The following is a 23,604-nucleotide window of genomic DNA, read 5'->3' on the forward strand; positions in this document are numbered from 1 at the left end:
GGGTGTCAGCTGTAAGAAACAGCCAGCACCCGCATTGTAACAGATCCGATTAGCACCACTGCTGATCGCAGCTGTTAACTCTTTAAATGCTTCGTCAATTCTGACTGCAGAATTTAAATGCAACAATCGAAGTTTGGGGGTTCCAAACGCCCCCCCTGCGATGAGATCGCAGGGTGTAGTTTGGTTGCCATGTCAGACAGTGACCTCCTTAAACCCCCAGGGCTGCCATTGCAGATTGCCTATGGTATTACATCATACTGCAAGAGCAATCAAACCATCGCACATTCATGTTCCCTATGGGGACTAAGAAAAATGTAAACATGAGTTTCAAAATGTTTTAATATTTTAAAAGAAATAAAGAATTTAAAAAAAGCTTTTGCCATATTAATAATAAAAAAATTGGTAAATAAAAAGCCCCAAAACATATTTTTGTATCACTGCATCCATAAATGTCCAATCTATCAAAGTAATGCAGTATTTAACCTGTACGCAGAACATCGTCATAAAAAAAATCCGCCAGAGTTGCGTTTTTTTGGTCACCTCCATTTCTAACAAAACAAAGCGATCTAAAAGTTATATGTACTCTAAAATGGTATCAATAGAAGCTACTGGCATCCCTCAAAAAATGAGCCTCTGGACAAGTATGTTGACAGAAAAATAAGAGTTATAGCTGTCAGAAGATGGTGGCAGAAAATTTTATTTTTTTCCATAGATATTTTTATTTTTTAAAAGTAGTACAGTAAAAAACTATATAAATTCGGTGATATAAATAATAAAGTTATGTCATTTTTGCTGCAGTGTGTAGACTGTAGAAACAAGTCCACCCCACCCAAAGATGGCAGAATTGTTTTTTTCTCATTTCACTCCACTTAGAATTTTTTAAAAGTTTCTTAGTATAGTTAATAATACTATTAAAGCTATCATTGAAAAATACAACTCATCCTGCAAAAAACAAGCCCTCAGACAGCTATGTTAATGGATAAATAAGAGTTATGATTTTGGGAAAAAAATAAATAAAAAGGGTGCGTCCTTTATGTAAGGATTTTTAAATTATATTTCTCTAGGTTAGGCATTTAAATGTATTGTGCTTTCTATTTTAATGTACCCACTCTTCAGTTCTTTAATGTAGTCATTGCCCAGCTTATCTTCTGAAGTGTATTTATTTTGTGATGCAACTTTATTGTTCTTAAACAAGCATGTTGCCTTAAGACATGACATAGTAAGATTTAATCCTCATGCGACTGTGTCTTTCATACGTTGCTTAGAATTATTAGGAGTATAGCTATGGCGGCCTGCAGACAGGCGGAAATTACGCGGCGGGATTTCCCACGGAATTTCCGCCCTTGGAAGCTGCCATAGGATTGCGTTAGCAAACGCAATCCTAGGCAGACGGCCGCGGCTTGTCCGCACAGAAACGTCTCTCACCAGCTGCCGACTCATGAAAGAGCCGGAGCTGCGGGGCGCGGGTGAATACACGCTGCTCTCTGCAGGCGCTGGGGTCGGGTCCCGCGGCGAGAATTCTCGCAGCCGGATCCGACCCGGCCATCTGCAGGCAGTCTAGGGCTTAGATAATGTCATATGGTATGTACTAAGTCATTAAGGGTAAGTACCACAAATGGTCTCACCTTAGATCGATATTTCAAAGCCAAGTACTCCCTAACCAAAATAAGTTACAGCAAAGCAGCCCCAAAGCCATGCTATTAGACTGTGCTGCATATTAAAAATACAGTGATAGAACAGCATAAATCTCCCTGGCACAGCAGCGCAATCGAATGTTGTCATTACGCCGCCCGTGTCAGGACTCTTACAATCCCGGCCTCTGTCTCCCTGTTCTTCTGTAGGCTACAAGGTTGCCTGCAAGATGTCTTGGTTTTCTCTGTAGCGGCTTTTCTCTGAGAGGAAAGCGGTTGCAATTCAAGTTAGGACAGCAATAGGCAGCCCTGCAGCTATCAGAAGAATGCGGAGTCTGAATCTGGGACTGTCAGCAGTGGCTGAGGAATGTCAGGATGGCCACAGCCCCTTGGCAGCCCCTAACATCTTCTGGGGGCACAGCCTGGGTGGCTACTGCTCCCCATCCCTGCCTGTTCCTGCACTATGGGGATGCCTACGTGGGTGGAACTTGGCTATTTTCATGAGCTCCATCGAAATTATTAAAGCACTGACTGTGCATGCTCGACCACAGCCCCATTCACACTGATGTCACTGCAGGGGGAAAAGTAAACCCCCAAAGTGAGACATGGGCGGGACACGGGAGTCCTGTTCCTGGGATCAGCAAGGGTATTAGCGATGAGTCCCCCATGCATATTATATTCCAACACTTCTGCTCGATTCAGAACCTGATTGGTTGTTTGGGTCGGCTGATTCACAGTGATTGGTTGTTTGGGTCGGCTGATTCACAGTGATTGGTTGTTTGGGTTGGGTGATTCACAGTGATTGGTTGTTTAGGTTGGGTGATTCCCAGTGATTGGTTGTTTGGGTCGGCTGATTCACAGTGATTGGTTGTTTGGGTTGGGTCGAGCAGAAGTGTTGTGGAATATAAAAATATGCATACCCCACCGGCCAGTAGAGTTGCTGAAATTATAACCTTGTACAACCACAGTATGCTACGATTATCGCTTAAACAATCGGTGGACTGAATTCACTCCCAACATTTTTAAATAAAATTACATGTGCAGATAATGGCTTTAATCATCTGCATTTTCCTCCTCAAGTTGTTTGCGCAGCTAGGCGTGTGTTTTATGCGATTGTTATTGCATAAACACATTCCCAGCTGAGCAAATATCTGGACAGCAGATTCAATTGTTCTCCTCCTGACAGATTAAACAGTGTACTCATTATGTATGCAAAGCAAACACAAGGAGTACACTATTAAGAAATTTTTTTGAACAACCGAGTGATGGTTTTTATGCCGGCTAAAAACCAGCTCTTAATGACAATTGAACAAATAGTGCACGACTGCGCGCGTTTACATGTAACGATTATCGCTCACCTTCGGTCGTTTGAACAAATTTTGAGTGATAATCGTTGCACAGTTGATGTCTTTTTACTCGCATTTTGTGGATAGGGGATAACATGCAATTGTGCTACAACCCCTTTTAAAATACATCTTTACATTGCCAAATGGAAAATTTCCCAAATTCTTATATGGTAAATGTGATTAATATGTAGCACTACAGAATAGGGTGGTCTATTGCTGCCAAACAAGACAGATTTACCTTTCTGCATCCAGCCTACTGTGCATTTGTTTTTATCCAGACACCTATATCTATATAATAGAATTGATTTTCTAAAAAGCTTAGCAGAAGAGGACAATTCAGAAACAATTATACAATAAAGTTAATAGGTAATATTTTATGTTGTGTAAAATTAATTTTTCATAGTCCTAAGTATGAGCGAATGTTCTCGTTTTAGAGCAATTGCTCAAACGAGTATCGCTTTTTTTGAGTAACTGCCTAATTGGGCGAAAAGATTCAGGGGGAGCGGGGGAGAGAGAGAGCTTCCCCCCCTGCTACACACCGCTCCACCCTGATGCCCCCTGAGTAGGCAGTTACTCAAAAAAAGCAATACTCATTCGAGTAATTGCTCTAAATAATTAATCTAAATAAGTAATTGGGCTTTGATTGCTATGAGTAACAAGGGTCCACTTCCCCCAGAAATAGTTTTGATACATGAGACCCTAACTGCAGTCAAGATACCTTTCTGAATGTTATTTCTTCTATATTGTCAGCAGATAACTTTATATTATTATGTTAATATTACAACACACAGTTGTAACAACCCATGTGCGTACCAACGCTAAAATTAATCATTTTCAGTATCCAGATGCAGTTTTTATTTTTACAGATTGTTTACCTGTGTTTTTAACATCTAGTACAATCATGGCCTGAAAGACCATAAACTGAACACTGCTTGTGCCAAACTTTGGTCTTTTATACGCCACCTTTAGCTTGATCCTTAGAATATCCCTAGAAGAACGCATATACCACAAAAACCCCCACAAAAAGCGAGTGTGAAGGAAGTCTTAAAAAGTTTAGACCCACATTAACAACTGTTACTAGGTGTTCTCTAGGCTAATTTCACTACAACAAGTGGTTTGCCAAGTTTCCAATTGGCAGTAAAGTTGATGAAATCATTATAACATTGTACAAGCACAGTAACTGTGCATTCACTAACTACTTCTGTCTGTTCCCTTCCCATCTTGGTACCCCCACTACTCTACAATGCTGGCCCTTTAAAATACTTTTGTGGGCGGTTCAACAGCCTGGAGCTGTGAGGTACTAAAACAACAATTCCCATGAGCACACTGTGACTGCTGGCTCCTCCCACCAGACTCATCTTCCTGTATAACTGTATTCGATACCTACTATAGTGTGTGTACAGAGGGATCAGTAAAATGGTATAGAAAGTATGTCTTATTTTTATTTATTTATGCCACTGCATCTCGTTTCTAATACTAGTGTCCCCATATGTATGTGCAGGAAGTAGATCTCTATGTATGGATCTTTATATAGTGTATGTACATTCTTTACGTATATCTGCCTAATATGATATATGTAGTTAGCAAAAAAAATTGCATGTGTATATAAAAATATATATACACATTTATGTACAGTTTTCCAAAAACCTGTATACGAATATACATATGTGTATGTATGTGTATATATATATAATATATATATGTGTGTGTGTATATATGTATATATCTATATATATAAAATTGAATGTATGTCTGTATGCGTGCGTGCGTTTCTGTCTGTCTGTCTGTATGTCTGTTTGTCCTTTATGCGCTACTACACCATTCATCCGATCGCCATGAAACTTTGGGAAGTTGTTGAGTACACTCCTGGGAAGATTATAGGCATAGTACAACTATCCTACGATAAATGGCGCGCGTGCGTCGTCGACAGTTACGCTCCCCCCACGTAGATCGTTCGATTTCCATCACTGCCACTAATTCTCTCACTTCTCAATGTCGTAGAAACATGAAATTTGGCACAAGCATTGATTATAGGAAAAGCTAATGGGTCCCAACTCGATTATTCAATTGTAAGCGCCAAAGAATTAGCGTCCAAATTTTATGTACGGAATCTAATTTTCTCGCTTCCCAATGTCATAGAAACGTGAAATTTGGCAGAAGCATTGATTATGTCATAAATAGGAAAAGTTAATGAGTCCCAACTCGATTATTCAATTCTATGCGCAAAAGAGTTAGCGTCCAAATTTTGCGTACGGAATGTAATTTTCTCACATAGAAACTTGAAATTTGGCACGGGCATTGAATATGTCATAAATAGGAAACGCTAATGGGTCCCAACTCGATTATTCAATTCTATGCGCCAAAGAATTAGCGTCCAAATTTTACGTACGGAATGTAATTTTCTCACTTTCCAGTGTCATAGAAATGTGAAATTTGGCACGAGCATTGAGTATGTCATAAATAGGAAAAACTAATGGGTCCCAACTCGATTATTCAATTCTATGCGCAAAAGAATTAGCGTCCAAATTTTACGTACGGAATCTAATTTTCTCGCTTCCCAATGTCATAGAAACTCGAAATTTGGCACGAGCATTGAATATGTCATAAATAGGAAAAGCTAATCGGTCCCAACTCGATTATTCAATTCTATGTGCAAAAGAATTAGCGTCCAAATTTTACGTACGGAATCGAATTCTCTCACTTCCCAATGTAATAGAAACTCGAAATTTGGCACGCGCATTGATTATGTCATAAATAGGAAAAGTTAATGGGTCCCAACTCGATTATTCAATTCTAGGCACAAAAGAATTGGTGTCCAAATTTTACGTACGGAATCTAATTTTCTCGCTTCCCGATGTAATAGAAACTTGAAATTTGGCACGAGCATTGATTATGTCATAAATAGGAAAAGTTAATGGGAAGTTGTTGAGTACACTCCTGGGAAGATTACTGGCATAGTACATCTATCCTACGATAGGTGGCGCGCGCGCGTGCGAGCGTCGTCGACAGTTATGCCCCCCCAGACAAAGATCGTTTGATTTCCATCTCAAGCACGAAAGCAAAAGGCATTACGAGCAATGGGATGCGTGTTCAACTACAAAATGATGCATCCGCCAAACGTATCACAAGACAATTCCTGGATATTGAGAATGCTGAGGTAAATTAAAAGCTGTGCTGTGATTGGTTGCTATATATTATATCGCTGAGGTAAAATGAATGCTGCGCTGTGATTCGTTGCTATTTTTTATATTGCTGAGGCAGAATAAAAGTTGCGCTGTGATTGGTTGTTATTTCTCTTACTGCTGACGTAACATGAAAGCTGCACTGTGATTGGTTGTTATATTTTATACTGCTGAGGTAACATGAAAGCTGCGCTGTGATTGGGTGTTATATATTATAAAGCTGAGGTAACATGAAAGCTGCGCTGTGATTGGGTGTTATATATTATACCACTGAGGTAACCTAAAAAAAAGCTGCGCTGTGATTGGTTATCTAGATATATAAAAACGATTGTATGTCTGTCTGTCTTCGCAGCAACGCGTAAGCTAGTGTGTGTGTGTGTGTGTGTGTGTGTGTGTGTGTGTGTGTGTGTGTGTGTGTGTGTGTATATATATATATATATATATATATATATATATATATATATATATATATATATATATATATATATATAATATATAGTGTGTGTGTGTATAGATAGATAGATATTTACACACACACATTATATATATATTCCCCCTCCATGGGACCTAAAGGAGCCCAAATGAGGCACTGCTGTATCACACCCTCCCTCAGCTCTTTTCCCTCCACTGCAGGAACGTGGGATCGGGTGAGTATGAGCCACAGCTCCTGGACTCCACATCACCCAAACTATAAGGGGGTGACTTGTTATTTGTATAGCTGCAACTTATTCCACCGTGCTTTCAGGTAATTTATTTATTATTCCCACCAGTAAAATGGGTACTCATTTTACCGACCTCTGAAGGATGGAAGGCTGGGTGGCTGCCTGAACTGTGCGGGAATTGAACTCGCAACCTTCAGGTTGTGAGTGAGAGCTTAGGACTGCATACTGCACTACACAAGGCCCCCTTAAGCACCGACTGCTGGGAACCCACCATTTTTTCAAATAGAGCAATTAGCACAGATAACTCTGTGTTCCATTTGAAAAAATAGAAATGAAACAGAGCGGAAATAAACAGAAACCTTTCCATTTTTAATAAAAGCCCATTGAAATTAATGGGAAATGCTTAAATAAGACTAATGCAAGTGTGGACGAAGGCTTAGTGTGCTGTATTTACCAGGAGTATATTTGATTTCTTTTCTCTTTTTTAATAAATATTTGGCTCTCTATTTGTTCTTAATTAACATTTGATTATTAATATTTGCCAACACTAGGCAAATTCATTGCTAATTGGCCTTTTGCAGCTTCTACTTCTGGCAGCTTGACAGTCTGTAACAAATCTGCATTTATCAATTTAGTCTTAATTGGAGCCCTACAAGCTATACTGTGAAACCATGTTCAATATGTATAATTTGCTGGGAATTCCATTTGTGATAAGTGAACTGTAAAGAGCTATGTACTCATGTCAGTTGTCAAATGCATATCATTTCACGTAATCTGTGTTTAAGGATGATCTTATGGTGAGGCATATCCAGTTATTTATATACCTATCCAGTGGCATAAAAGCTCTTCCCAGCATTGCACAAGGGTGTGTGGGGGGCAGTTCTGAAACCAGAGGGCATACATTTAAGACGAACTGGCATAATTCAATTAAACAAATGTCACAAATGAAATAATGCAATAATTGGAATACAATGAATTTTTCAACTCAAGGGTCCTTTGACAATCATTGGCATGGTAAGTCCGCATCGATATGTGAATTTTTTAACATCAGGTCATGATACAAGTCATGAAAGAAATCTAGATGAATCATATCGGGACACATGATGCCAGTGTCTCTACAGTAAGAAACAACTCTGCAAGCTGCTAGGTGATACATAGCGTACAGTGGCAATGTTGTATACAAATGAACAATACTGTGAAATGGTAATTCTTTACGGGCAGCGGGATGAAATGTGTGAGCTGCAGCTCATACATTTCACAAGAGGTTTCCAGTCGTAATTAGACCGACACATACAACAATTCTAATAATTATTTGTCACTTAAGGCAAACTGACAGCACAGTAAGAGTTTACAGACCAGCTCATGCTCTTCTTAACAACGTGGACGTATTGGTGTGCTTCCATTCCATCACGCTTAACTCTTTGCATCTTTGTATAGCCGCAGTCAGTGGTCATTTTGACCATTTTCTGTAAGCTAATAGAAATCACTTTTTGTTTCAAGTGTTTCATTTTTTTTTATCCTTTACAGTTAGAATTTTTTTTAATGCCAATTCGTCTTAAGTGGATTTTGTTTGGTTATTTTAGCTCTGGAATAAGCATGTACCACATACATAAGCCATATATGTTTGTGGGTGTATATGTATGTTTGTATTTTATTTAAGTATGTGTAACATACATGTTTAGGACCACTGAGTGTAGAATGTGTGTCTTAAATAAAACACTAAAGGTACAGTTACACACAACGATGATCGCTCAATAGCCATCTTTTGAACGATCATCATTGTGTGTAGATGTGTGCCCATCGTGCACTTACCGTACACATTTCATCCATCGCCGAGTTCAGCTCTGCATAAAATCAAATTAATGATGAAAATATTTAAAACTCCATGTACATTTAACATATGAATACCTAATGTACCTCCAAATGTGGCATAAAATATTATATTGTTAGAGCTTATCTAAGATTAGAAAAGAAAAAACAAAGGATAATTTCTTTCCAGAAGCCATGGCACTCTTGCCCATGTGTCTGGTATCTATAGTTAAGTGGAACTAAATAGCAATCCAGGCACGGCTCATAAACTAAACTGATGCTAGTTTTGAATCACAAAAGCAGTCAGGAGAACAGGATATTTTCTTCTCTACCTGTAGCACACCCTTGTATGTAACAGCATCACAGAGCACAGTATACAGCAGTGCTGAACAGTGTCAATGTGATTTCAGTAGCTGTGAGACAGTAAACCCTTTTAGCTGCACCAGTACATCTGTGTGAATCTCTTTGCTTCTCTTCTTGTTCAAAGGTAGCATGAGATAGCCCCCCAGCCACTTACCTTTTTCTGTATACTGGCTTGGTATCTCTGTTACTAGAGATAGACTTCACATAACAAAAGGTAGTGGATCGCAAGTTATAAGGAAGTGGAGTGGACCTCCTAGTCGCCAGCACATCCAGAGGGATTTTTTTGCACTTTTGCTAGTTCTCATTGGTTATCGCATAAGCACAAATTTGTTCAAAGTGCAGTGCTGATTTTAAAAAAACTATCACCACTATGATTTCTTATATTTACCAAATTATTTTTCTGGGACCTGTTTTTTTTTTTTTTTAAATGTACTAATTAGAGATGAGCGAGCATACTCGTTAAGGCAAAATACTCAAGTGAGTATTGCCATTTTGAGTACATGCCTGCTTGCCCGAAAAGATTCAGGGGCCAGCGGGGTAGAACGGGCGGGGGGGGGGGGGGGACAGGTGGGAAATCTTTCTCTCTCCCCCCTCCCCCCCCCCCCCCCCTGCTCACTCCTGCAACTTACCGCTCACCCCCGCCGGCCCCTGAATCTTTTCGGGCAAGCAGACATGTACTCGATAATGGTGATACTCGCTCGAGTAACGAGTACGCTCGCTTATCTTTAGTACTAATGTAATATGCTAACAGATCCACTTCAAAAAATAGGCAGCATACCCTAACATTGCTCCCACTATTCAGTTTTGTTGAACATGTGTTCTCTGTAAATCACCTACAGCACAAAAGTTCCCAAATAATAAATAGTTGTGCACCACAGTACCAACCTACTACCCAAAACACAATGAACAAAAGTATACAAATAAAGTTAAATGAATTAAAATGCGTTCATTAATTTACCACAAATAATGGAAATTCAATGCCTAAAATAACATAGAAATTTTAAACAGACCCAAGTGGTGGTCAGTCACAGTTCAGAACATAATGGATCCTTTTTTCATATGTGATTTTGCCACGGATACAATATGTTTTTGTATCAAAACCGCCTTGCATCACTTTGGGGAAGTAGCGATTGCAGGGGATTTCCCATTGTTTTAATGGGAGGCATCGCATTGCACTTGTGTGCACCTATCACGCAAAGTGCTGATGACGCACTATTCAAGAGAATGACGTTGAGGTTCATGTTCATGCAAGATTTGTGCATCTCATAACACACAATACGCATGTGATTTTCTTGCCTGTGTAAAAACTGCCTAATACAGTGTTTCTCTGAAAATAAGACCTACACCAGAAATAAGCCTTACCCTGATTTTCGGAAAGGCTTAAAATATAAGCCCTACCTTGAAGTAAAAAAAAATTACATTGCCTAACAGGCTCTACCCGGGTCCCTTGTGCTGCTCTCCGAAGCAGCGGCGCGCTTCCTCGGGTCCTTGGTCATCCATAGAAGATCACTTCCTGGTTACAGGATTAATAAATCCCGCCTCTAAGAAGTGATGGCTCTAATTAGCCGAGCAGTGCTCGAGAACCAATCAGTGCAGCGCTTGATGAACCAATGCGATGGCTCTGGTTGGTTCATAGAGCGCTGCATTGATTGGCTGAGCAGCGGTCAAAGAACCAATCACAGCCATGTCGTTGTGGAGGCGGGATTTAGGAATTGGCTGAGCCATGGCATTGATTGGCCAATTCATAAATCTCACCTCCACAATGCAATGGCTGTGATTGGCTAAGCAGCACTCGTGAAGCAATCAGTACAGCGTTTGATGAACCAATCACAGCCATCGCATTGGTTCATTGATTGGCTGAGCCATTGCTTACTGGAAGCGGGATTTATGAATCCCAAAACCAGAAAATGATCTTCTGTGGGTGGCCGAAGACTGCAGGAAGCACGCTGGAGCTCCGGAGAACAGCGGAAGGGACCCAGACCGAGCCTGCTAGATAAGTATAATAAGAAATCCACTGAAAATAAGACCTAGTGCCTCTTTTGGGGCAAAAATTTATATAAGACAGGGTCTTCTTTTCAGGAAAACACTGTACTGTTGATGCTATATGGTTCTTCCCATGTTTATGTGAGTCTTGCAATGGTTCTCTGAGAAAGTGTAGTAAGAAAGAACTGGTAGAAGTTCTTTACATGGCATGTGTTCATGGCATGTGTTTGCTATGCAAAGAGTATAGTTTCTTATAGAGAGCAGCTAGAAGGTGTGAGGCGACTTACAGGGCTATCCATGCTCCTCTGGGAAATTTATGCAAATGGGAGTTAAACAATGCCTCTACAGCTTTACTTGTTAGCTTACCTTTAATTTAATGTCAGACGTTTTAATAAGCCTTGTAACAGTGAGTGGGAATATAAGTCAAAGTCTTATCGAGAAGGAAGAGATCATCATGCACACAGTCAGACTGCAAAGACCTACATAGACCTCTCACCCAGCAACCTACTGCATACTGGTGAGCCCAAAACACACTGTCTGTGCATGGTGATCTTTTCCCTTCTGGAGAAGATTCTGGCTTTGGCTTATACTACCAGTCATTGTTACTAGACTTGTAAAATGACTGACATTAACTTCAGCAATGCTGCCTTCTAATCGGTGGAGCTGTACAGACAATATTCCACCTTTCCATTTTGCATCATCTCAGCCTGGAAATTCTGAAATGCAACAATCCCTTTAACATAGCCCTTATTTATTTTTATTTTTTCCACCCAACTTTCAAAATATAACTTTTCTTTTTCTATTGATGGAGCTGTCTGAGGGCTGGGATTTTTGTGAGAGAAGTTGTATTTTTCAATGGTTTTATATAATGTACCATATAGCAAACTCAAAAAATTTCTTAGTAGGGTGTAATAGAAATAATGCAATTTTGCCATCTTTTTGGGTGAGTTTATATTTTTACGGCATACACACAATAAATGTGTGTATACATACACACACACACACACACACACATATATATATATATATATATATATATATATATATATACATACATGTGTATTTGTGGGTGTGTATACATATACACACTGTATATAATATAGGTGTGTATGATGATAATTATCCATTCAGTTGCATTCCACCCACGGTCATTCCATGGATCAATATTCTCCACACATTCCTGTATTTTATCGCTTCTTTCAATTGCGTGACTGACATGTTCGTGGTGGCCTTGATTGTATCTAGTGATCATGTTCTTTGTTGTCCTTATCTTCTCTTTCCACTGACCTTGCCAAGCATCAGTACTGTTTCCAGTGAGTTAGTGCACATCACGTGTCCAAAAAAGAGCCGCTATTTGATTTTGCCCTCTAGTGATATTTTTGGTGTGACGCTATCTAACACTACCTTGTTCAATGTCATGGCAGTCCAAGGAATCCGTAGCATTCTCCTCCAGCACCATAGTTCCAACGCATCAATTTTCCCTATGTCTGTTTTTCTGAGCGCCTAACTTTCGCAACTATACATCGTAAATAGCGGTTGTTCAGTACTGAACAGCTACTATGTCAAGTCAATTGAGAGGGGCGGGGGTGAGTGAGGAGAAAAAAACTCCAACTAACCCGCTGTGAGCCAGGGATACTCACTCCTGTGCAGCAGCATGAGAGCTAGTATGTGCGGGGATGAGTGTCTGGCATCGTTTGCCCGACATTTGTCCCGTATAAATGGGCTCTAAGACAGTTTAAAAATGTGCAGATTCATCAGTGATTTATACTGGATGGTAAATCTTTAAAATTTTACTGTCCAGTTTAACTTTATACCACCAATTAGTTGGCTTAGTTATGCCAAAAATTGCTCCAATTTTGACTCAATTTGTTGCAATTTAGGCCATTTCCCCTTTTTGCAAATCCATGCCCCTTTTTCAGATTAGGAGAAAGGACTAAAAAGACTTATGAAATGGCAGCACCCTTACCGTTTCAAACACCTATAATTCTGTATCCTTTTTGGCTAATCACCTTCCATTGTGTTTTTGCTCCACCCTCATTTTTTCTCTAGCTTTCCTTTTTCAGACAAGTCAGAAAAAATGTCCAAAAAGGGCCTAAAACACTTAGGCTCCCTGCACACGGGCGGAAATTCCGCGGCGGGATTTCCCGCAGAATTTCCGCCCGTGGAAGCTGCCATAGCATTGCGTTAGAAAACGCAATCATAGGCAGACGAACGCGATTTGTCCGCATGAAATCACGTGCGGAAAACAAATCGCTGCTTGCTCTATTTCTATGTTACTCCCCGGCCACTTGCTCCGCTCTGCGCATGCGCCGGCTAGCCGGCACATCAAAGAGCCAGAGTCGCGGGAGAGGTGAGTGCCGCACTGGTCCCTGCAGGGGCTTGGGTCGGGTCCTGCTGAGAGAATTCTCGCAGCGGGATCCGACCCGGCCATCTGCAGGCGGCCATACGGTAGTAAATCTGGCACAATGGAAGTAAAACAGTTGTCTGGCGCAATATTTTGAACAGTAAATCTGCCCCATGTCTTTTTTATGTATCAATGAAGTGCTTTGTCGAAAACATATTTTATTCCGGTAGTAGCAGGGCTCACATTCCCGATGGTCTTCAATATTCATGAGCTGTAGGGCTATCCCCACCCACATGCCCTCTGGCCATTGATTGACAGTTGTCTCTTGATGCACAGTAGTAGGTGTTAATCAGTGGCCAGAGGTCAGGGTGAGTGGTGCTCTAGCCCTGCAGCTCATCAATAACTAGCACTACTTCCTATAGAAATCTTTGCCTGTTTGCTACTGGTGATATACAAGCTTGCAGCACTAGCACAATGGAAGCAAGCTCAAAGCATTCCGTTACTTTGTCAACTCACTGAAATCGATGGGCGAAAAACTTAAAACATTTACTTCCGTTTTAATTCAGTTTTTCTGCTCTTAAAAATTGGAACAGAGGGACGGAAAGCAGAAGACAGAACTAAGGAATCAGTCATTCTGTAGCATGTTGCTATATTTAATGTCCCTTTTAGCTGGTAAACTTGTATGTAATCCCAACCCTATTTTATAGTGAGAATGTGTAGGATTTTTCATTGCTTTAGCAATTAATATCATCTGCTGTCAGAATATCGGTTACGCCATATTTTAAGATGATGTAGTTATCATCCCACACATTTATTCCTGCCAATGAATATTTTAATCCAGTGTTATCCGTATCACACAATTGCACATTAGCTGCTCTATAATATATGAAATTAAAAATATATGATTACATGTACTAATTGTTAGGCTGCCTGCACACGGGCGGATTTGCATTGCGGAATCCGGAGTGGGTGTCTGCCTCCAGGTTTCGCAGCAAATACCACCCATAGCATGCTATGGAAAAGTGATTTCTTCCAGCACATGAGCGGAAACCACTTGCGGAGGAAGATCCGCAGCATGCTCCATTTTTGAGCAGATTACGCATTGAAGTCAATGAAAGCTGTCCGATCCGCAGTCCTTCCACAGTTGACATTGCAGAAAGGTTGTGGATTCTGTGTCATCTCTAGGTCATGATGTGGGAGAAACACTGTATCTTATAAACTACAAATATGTAGATACAAACATGCAGGAAAATATTTTGCAGCCGTAGCCCAACGTGTACATGGATCCACCCTCTGTCTACACATTGTATACAGAAATACAATCACAGTAGATCAGGCTGTTATGTTCATCTCCAGCTTTCAAAGTTTGTTGTTGCTGTGTTCCCACATCTGAGGCTTCATTTGCACCTGAGCCCTACATCTGGTGGGATTGCAATTGTTCGCCTCTATCTTCAGAGCCAAACTATGAATATACTGGACCATAACTGGGTCCACCCGGCTTCCTACATGCCAGCAAAAGAATTTCTGGATGGAATAGTGCAGCATGGTGTGCTGTTACATCTGGGATTTCTTGCCATATCAGCACTGCTTAGATGTGCATTGGGCCTAAACACCCATTTACACCAGCCGATGATCGCTAAAAAATCGCTAATCAGCGATCATTTTAGCGATAATCGGTGCGTGTAAATGTGCGCCCATCGCCTGCTTTTCGGGCACTGTTAGCTGATTGGTAAATTCAAGCTAACATAAAAATCATTGTGCTCTGGTCTTATCAGGAGTTCTCCATGGATAGTGCTGATAGCATTGTTTCCCCATGGAGAACAAAGGATCTGAGTGCGGATAAGAGCCCTTGGGCTATTAATGGTGTTCAGGGAAGGCTTCATTTGCACACCTAATTGGTACTCAAGTAGCTGAGTAGCTACTTAATAGCTTATGCAAAATGATCCCTCAAAGCTGTCACTCAAACTGTCTTTTGAGCGATCTTTGAGCGATCGTCTGCTGGTGTAAATGGGCCTTAACTTGTTGTAGGGGATCAGATGACCATTGTTAATCCTACCTCGTTTAGTGAGGAATTGCTATTGGCTAGTCTCCATTTAAAACCTTGTCCAATTGTCAAGTATTGATGGCCTATCTACCAGGATAGACAATCAATAGTAGATAAGCAGGAGTCTGCCACCCAGGATCCCTGCTGATGAGCTGTACACTGCGTCGGTGCACTTGTGCACTAAGCTGACTTCTGCAGGAAGAGAGCTCCACTCACTGCAGTGGCCAGACTTGGTGTTGCAGCCAAAGTTCCCATTAATAATAAATAAATCTTGTTATTTGTATAGCGCCAACTTATTCCGCAGTGCTTTCAGGTAATTTTTATTTATTACCCCTCCACCAAGCTGGGTACTCATTGAAGTTAATGGAAACTTGACCTGTATTACGAAGCCTGGCTACTGCAGTGAGAAAGGAGTAGACAGCTTCCTGCAGAAGTACATATTTAGCATTGCTTGTTTTCTCCTCTGGATCCTAACGCCAACTTGTTCTCAAGGAAAGTGTTTTAAACAGGAATTCTAGTAGGGAAAACTAAGGGATGCTTAGGGCAGTGGTGTCAGGTGTTGAGGGATAGTATCAGGGAGAGAGTAGAGGAAGATATAGGGAGTGCTAGCATTACTTGTTTTGGTTCCTTATCTGCCAGTTTCATTGTATTCTTCATCCTCATTATCTGGTTACTTCACTCTTTGCCCCTGTCATCCAGTGGTGTGTCCCTAATATCATTTGCGTTTTGCTAAATTGATTTGGCTTCATATCAACCCCTTAGTAACTAAAGCCGCTTTTACATGCAACGATCACTCAAAATTCGTTCAGCGATAGCTTTTGTGCTGTAATCATGTGTAAACGCTTCCATCTTTCACTCTTGATGATTTTTAGGTGAGCATAAAATCCATCGTTCAGCCGGAAAGAGATAGCAGGAACCGCACGCTGTGTTTTCAACGGGAGCAGCTGATTACATTGTATTCAGCTGACAGCCTGTGGCAGCCCATGCAAAGTTAATGTAGCAGAGTGCAAAGTCCAGACCTCCTGCTGGGAGTTGCAAACAGCTGCTGGAGACTCATTTGCACGCAAATAAAGCTGATAAAGTGCTAATGGGCATTAGTGCCTATTAGTTCTTTATGCAAAACGATTGCAAAAACTGTCAATCTTTCAATCCTTTGAAAGATTGTCTTTGTGTGTATATGGGCCTTAAGCCTGTTTGCGCCTTAATGACCAACAAATTTTTAAGCTTTTTAATTGTTGCATCCCAGGAGGCACAACTTTTTAATTTTTCCATCAACATAGCCGTATGAGGTCTTGTTTTTCTGTGGGACAAGTTGTATTTTTAATGGCATAATGTTTGGGTACCTACAATGTACTGTATAACTTTTAGTAAATTTTTTAGGGGGATTGGCGAAAACTAATAAATTCAGTAATTTGTTTTTTCTATTTCATTTTTACAGAATTCAGTGTGCATAATAAACATAATAAATAATCTGGGTGGGTCTGGACGATTCCAATGATAGAAAGTTTATACAGTTTTTTGCTTTTTTTTTAGGTTTTGATATTTTTGTACACTAAAAACTTTTTTGTTTTTTTAAAGATTTGCTTTTGTGTCGCTGCATTCCAAGAGCCGTAGCGTTTTTATTTTTCTATTAATGGAGCTCTATGAGGTCTTGTTTTTTGTGGGGTGGACTCTGTTCTTTATTTATCCAATTTTTGGGTACATTAACATTTTGATTGCTTTTTATTTAATTTTTTTTCGAGGCAAGTTTAACAAAATCTGCAATTCTGGTAATTTAAAATTTTTTTTAATGGCATTCACTGTACGGTATAAATAATATGTTAAATTAATCCTGCAGACCAATACAACTATGTCAAAACCAAATTAAGGGCGTCTGCACATGAGCTGAATTTCCGCCGCTGGAAGCAATCCTATGCGGACGGCCGCAGTCTGGCCGCATGAAATCTTGTGCGGCAAACAAACCGCGGCATGCTCTATTTCTGTGCGGGGCTCGCAGAGAAAAAACGTCACTCACCCGCCGCCAGCTCCGTTCTGCGCATGCGCCAGCTGCCCGGCAAGCCGGCACATCAAACAGCCAGAGGCGCGGGTGAGTACACGCTGCTCTCTGCAGGCGCTCGGGTCAGGTCCCGCGGCGAGAATCCTCGCCGCTGGATCCGACCTGCCCATCTGCAGGCGGCCTTACATATATATTTTTTTCTTACAACTCCTTCACACTTGCAAAATAAAAAATGTATTTCTTTTTTTTTTTATTGCTGCAGGCTATATCCAAGCCTCCGGGTGCCATAGCAACCCATCGGGGCCCTGTGATCACATTGCCAGAGTCTGATGAGTGACAGGGGGAGCCCCTTCCGTCAGCTTTTTACATGTTGTGGTGGCATCGACTGTGGCGTTTAGAGGATTGAACACAAGGGACCCGAGGTTTTTTCGGTCCCTGGTGTTAGTGCAAGTGCTCGGCTGTCGTCCGATAGCTGAGTACTTGTTCTTGCCAGCACGGGAGACCCACGTCTGACTTCTAATGTAGTGCCATCAAAAGACGGCACTGCAAATAAAGTCCCCTTAACGTTTGCCATCAAAAGATGTATGGAATGCCGTTAAGGGGTTAGTATTTTTTGTGCTATCCAGTTGCACTATTTGGCTCTACTGTAATGGCCTTTTTATACAAGACGGTTATCCTTCTGATTCCAGCGTGCGCAGGAATTTGAACGATAATCATCCAGTGTAAATGCATGCTGTTCAGTGTAAGCAGCAGTAGGTCACTTTTGAAGAACGCTCCCCGGCCCGCTCTTCCCCAATTCTGGCAGCGCTGTGAGCGATGCCAGCAATATTCACTCCTGTGTAACAGCAGCAGACTAGCGAGCAATACTGGGATGCACTGTCGGGCAGCTAGTCCCGTGTAAAAGGACCATGAGTCCTGGGGGTATCGGAGTACTAGGAAGCATGGTTAGTACCCGTAAAAAACAACTTTGTAAGGAGAAATACAGTTCTGCTATTTAGCAACCATCCGTTGTCATTACACTGCCAGTATACTTTAATAGCACCAGATATATCGGGTGACGTGTCTGCTACATGTATCTGTTATCCTCGATTTGTATGGGGCGATGAAGGGGCATGTAAGGGGAGTTCTACTTATCAACTAGGGAATTGATAGCGGCAGATGTAGTATAGATCGGAGCAATCCATACAACTGACCTGCCACTCTCCACTGAAGGAATGCCAGTACCTAAAAAGTATCATAGACACTTATGATTTTGTTGTGTTTCTCTGCAGCAGCCATCTTGAATTAGGACAGATGGGGTCAGTATTTCTTGTTAAACTTTGTTAAACTTCTATTCCTCTTTAGAAATCTGAAGTAGGCCGGTCTCACACCAACTGATTTGAATAGCGAATTCCGCGATCGCTGTCCGCATGGAAGATCCATGGTAGAACGCGGGCATTGAAAGGCATGGATTTTTAAAATTTCCTTCACACTCGTGGGTCTGAATTGCATATTCTGTGAACGTAAGAAAAATTGCAGCATGCTCCATTCCACGCAGACGGCCTCCATTTAAGTCAATGGATGCGAGTGTCCCGCAGCCCATAGGCAATTAACATTGTGTATGAGTGGTGGAATCGCTCGGAACTAGCATACAAAATACCAGAACTTCCTCTTGCTGGATGAGAGAGCGAGAGAGACTGTCTCACGCACCTGAACGATGTTCTTCTACTTTTTGGTGGTGGCTCACTGTCTGCAATATTTTTCTGTGCGGACGACACGCTGTGCACTCATCCGTGACCATTCGCAATTACTGGGTCGCAGGTCTTCTGCTGCAGATATTCGCATGCAGAATCTGACCTGTTCGTATGAGCCCAGCCCTGCTGAAATCTAGGTGCTTTTCTGTAAATGATAATGCACGTTTTAAGCGATGATTTTAAACAAATTTTGTACTGCGGCCACCTAAGGCCGAATGCCCACAGACAGATTATTGTTGCGGAATTCGCGGCCAGACGCCCACCGCGAGTTCCGCAGCAACGTCTGTCGATAGGCATTCTGTGGTAAACGATTCTCCCCTGCCCACGAACGGAAATCAACTGCGATTTTCCGTTCGCAGGGGGAGAATCGCAGCATGCTCTAATCTCTGCGTTAAATCGCACGGACGGCTTCCATTGCAGTCGGAGAGGTGAGTATGGGTTCTCTGGGAGGAGTCGGGTCTGATTCCGCTGCGAGATTTCGCAGTCGGAATCCGAGCCGGCCGGGTGCATGAGGCCTAAATGTCCTGTGGCAGTTACCTATTCTACAAATTGAATCACCTCAATACTCTAGGTATGTGTTTAGTTCATAGAAATGACTGGCGTGATAAGTGAGGTTGTAGTTCTCCTGTTGTCTAGACCATTTCCCACCTTTAGAGCCAGAGGTTAAATAAATAAAAAAAAACTGTTCAATCGTACAGTCCAACCTTCTATGAAATATGGATCGCATACTGGCCCCTGTTTGATCCTTGGAGTGTGTGGTGGTCATGTCTGGCAAATGTTTTGGTAGCAGCAGGTAGTCTGAAGGATCTGTTCTAAGTTTCTTGTGTAAGTAGAGTAGCAGTAATTCACACACAGATTGAGGACCTTCTGAACTTTCACAAGGGTCATGATCCATCGAAGATGCTGCATTTTCTTTGAACTGGTGGCACACTCCCATTGCAGAATTGAGAAATGAGTTACTATATAAATGTGTATTGCATTACAGATGCATGATTCTTAGGCCACTCTCTCACACGCGCTTTTTACCGCGATTACCACGGTAATCGCAGTACAATGCCCCCATTGGTTTCAATGGGGCCTCCTAGACCTGCACTCAAACACGACATTTTTTAACGCCGTTCAGATGTACATTAAGCTATGTTTTGCTTTAAATGCAATAAATCACCCACTTTTTATAAACACATTGATTAATTGTGTTTCATCTGCCTAGTTATAATAGTGTAAACACATGTTTTTCCTTTTAACACGAGTTTTGGAATGAATTCTCATCATAGCATCTTTTGATTTCTAGCCATTTGGGGCAGCGGGGTGAGAGACTAGGGTCCTTGTCGTCTGTCATCAGCTGTCATCTCTCTGATCCCAAGAGTGGTTTGAAAAGAAAAACAGTAGCATTATCCTTCCTATTTCATGTGTAATGAAATGTACGTACACTAGGGAGGACAGTCTTTATTTTAGTTTTCCATCTTCTTAAGCACTATTTTAGAACTTTAATCTACCTTTAAAAATATATAATCATTCTATTTCTGGAATATAAAGGTTAACTGAATACTTCATGTAAATAGAAATGGCAGAATCCATATTACTCAAACAGTAAAAGCATACCTGCAGATAACTTTTCAGAATCAGCTGCCGTGTGTTTGTGAGGTATAACACCGTTTGTGGCCATTATGTGACTTGTATATGGCATTTCCCCCGTTTTCACCTCTGCAGGCTGTATATCTAATTTTCAGTTCCCTCTGAACTGGTGAACGGAGTGTAGCTGCTATGTTGGCTCCACACATAGGACATGGAGAATACAGCAGTTTCTGTTCCATAAGTCTCTGGTACACATACCGAATTTACATTAGCCTGAAAGACACTATAGAAACCCTGAGCAGTAGATGTGATTTCAGAAGCTGTAAATCACTCACCAATAGCTCTAGCAGCTACATCTGTGTGTCTCTGCCTTATTCCCTTCCACTCTTCTCCTTTCCATAGACTTATGAGTCTTCGCTCTCCTCCACTCCCTGTTATTTTTCTTATAAACTCCGGCGCAGAGTGTTAAGGCAGCAGAAATGCAGGTCTAAGCTCTCACTCATGACCTTAAGGTTGCAAGTTCAATCACTGCGTGGTTCAGGTAGTTGACTTAGACTTACATCCTTCCGAAGTCGGTGAAATGAGTACCCAGGTTAAATAAATTACTTGAAAGCGCTGTGGGATACGTTGGCGTTATGTAAATAACAACAAGATTGATTTATTCTATTTATATTACTTGAAACAGGCTTCACATGAGAATAGACAGTGGACCGCAAATTAGAAGGAATGGAGACCCTTTGTCCATTTGCCCTATTAGTTCATACCTGCATCGTATTTGGGGTTCTCTGCTCCACATTCCACCTTTTGAGCCAGATTGACACTCATTCTGATGGACTTGAGTCATTCTTTTTCTCTGAATGATCATCATGCAATACTACATTTGCCTTGCAACTTCTGTGGGAGAAGTACCTGGCTGGACACAGATTTCCATTGCAAAATGAGCAGTTTACTGCGAAATACTACATACTACCTTAAACATATTTTAGGTCTCCAGTATATAAGTCAGGCCCATAGGTAACCATGATTATAGTGTTATAGCCACTTGGTTGCTATAAATGCGGCTTACAGATGGAGGCAAGTTGGATTTTGACCCAAGTGTAAACCCTAACATAATTTAATTGGTACTTATACCCTGGAAATAGTTTTTTTTATTTATTGTACATTTTAAGCTGCAATGTATTTCCTCTTTTTTGTTTTTACTCCTTCATGCTTCTATATGATTTATTTTATGTTTTTTAGGTGTGACTCACAATATTCCGTTACTTCGGGAAGTTATCACTAACCCTCGTTTCATTAAAGGAGACATCACTACGAAATTTCTTCCAGAAGTCTATCCTGATGGATTTAAAGGTTTGTCTTTTCCATTGTAGGTTCATCGTGTACATACTTGTCCTACTGGTTTTGTCATTCATTTCAATTTATTATTTTTCAACTTGCACGTGGCAAGGAGACCACTAATTATTTACAGTGTTCTATTACATACTAAAGTTAATGGAGGAAATGCTTGAAAACGGCCTAATACAAAAACTGTGTTTTCCTATTGCAATCAAACACAGCATAACTCCTATTTCTAACAGTGCTCTTGAAAAATCGAAGGTGGTTACTATGGGCAACAAAGGCAGTTTCCATGCATCTTCACCATTGTTATATGTAGTAGTATTGAAGTACTGTATTAGTAGATGTAATTGTAGAGTTGTATTGTTGTACTATTCTACATGAAGTGAACAAAGGAAAATCCTTTGCGTTAATAGAACTGTCTTCTCTATGGCTTATGTCAAAGCAGTTTAATCATGTAGCTAATCATATAAACTTCAAATATTAAATACAATAAAATATAATAATACATGTGTTTGAATATAACATTTATGAAATATATATTTGCTGAATTATTCAAAAATGGCACTAAGAGAGGGTTTTAAAAGGATTCAAGCACACTGGATTTTTCTGTCTTAAGACACAACATTTAATCCTTTTTGGTGTCATTGGTGTAGACCTTATTGTGCTGTGATAATAAGCTCTGCAGTAGATAAACCCCAAGAAGGGCAAACTGGTTAATGGCTTGGTCTGTTAACCTGTTGGCTAGGCTTGATTCATGACCACATGGGTGATGGTTTGTATTGGAAATGCAACAAAAAAGTAAATGCTCAGGTGCACCTTAACCATGGATGCAGCAGTACAGAAGAAACTAAAACATGTGACAACAGCATTCATACACATTTAATATCTGAATAAAAATCATCTCGTGTACCGCCCTCTTCAGGCATCTCACAGATTTTTTTAAGGGATTCGGGTCTCGGCTCTGGCTGGGCCATTTCAAAACTTTGATCATCTTCTGGCAAAGTCATTCTTTTGTTGAATTGGAGGTATGCTTTTGGTTATTGTCATTCTGAAAGTCCCCTTCCTCTTTATCTTCAGCTCAACATGTGTGGTTGATTGGGCTGGCTGGGTGTGGATTTCTCCAGCCAGCCAATTCCCCAGGTCTGCTGCTCATATATGCCAGCTCCTCTGCTGTGGCTGGTGGTCTGTCCTCTGGTTGTTCAGTGTTATGCTCCTGTGTGTCTGTGTAGTTTTCAGTGGGAACAGCGTCATGTTTCTTGCATGTCTGTGCATTTGGTTGAACATGAGGTGCGAACAGGCATGTTCAGTGTGTTTTAGGTGTAAAGTGTCATGTTCCTGTGTGTATGTGCAGGTTTCAGTATGTGTAGTGTGAACTCTGGATCCTTCATTATCTAGAATGCAGGTAAGTCCCTAGTTTCCAGCGCGGGGTCATCCCTGTCAAGACGATCGCCCCACATGCAAGCAGGTTTTCTCTGGGGTTAGTTCTCTCATTATATTGGGACCCGTGAGACAACGAGGACCCTTGATGTGGGATCTCAGACTTAAGTATCTTGGCCAAAATGCGAACAAATGCTTTGTACATCCTCTAGTTACTCCAT

The 23,604-nt window shown here is 41.0% G+C and overlaps 1 protein-coding gene across 1 annotated transcript in view; it reads left to right on the top strand.

Annotated features, from left to right (window-relative positions):
* PCCA (propionyl-CoA carboxylase subunit alpha) overlaps nt 1–23,604 on the top strand; it is a 400,750-nt gene that overhangs the window by 202,186 nt on the left and 174,960 nt on the right. Inside the window, exon 17 of the mRNA XM_066580185.1 lies at nt 21,908–22,018. Coding sequence (XP_066436282.1) covers nt 21,908–22,018 — 111 coding nt within the window. The remainder of the gene's footprint in view (nt 1–21,907; nt 22,019–23,604) is intronic.

Source organism: Eleutherodactylus coqui, chromosome 1, assembly GCF_035609145.1.
Source record: "Eleutherodactylus coqui strain aEleCoq1 chromosome 1, aEleCoq1.hap1, whole genome shotgun sequence".
NCBI classification, from domain to species: Eukaryota; Metazoa; Chordata; class Amphibia; order Anura; family Eleutherodactylidae; genus Eleutherodactylus; species Eleutherodactylus coqui.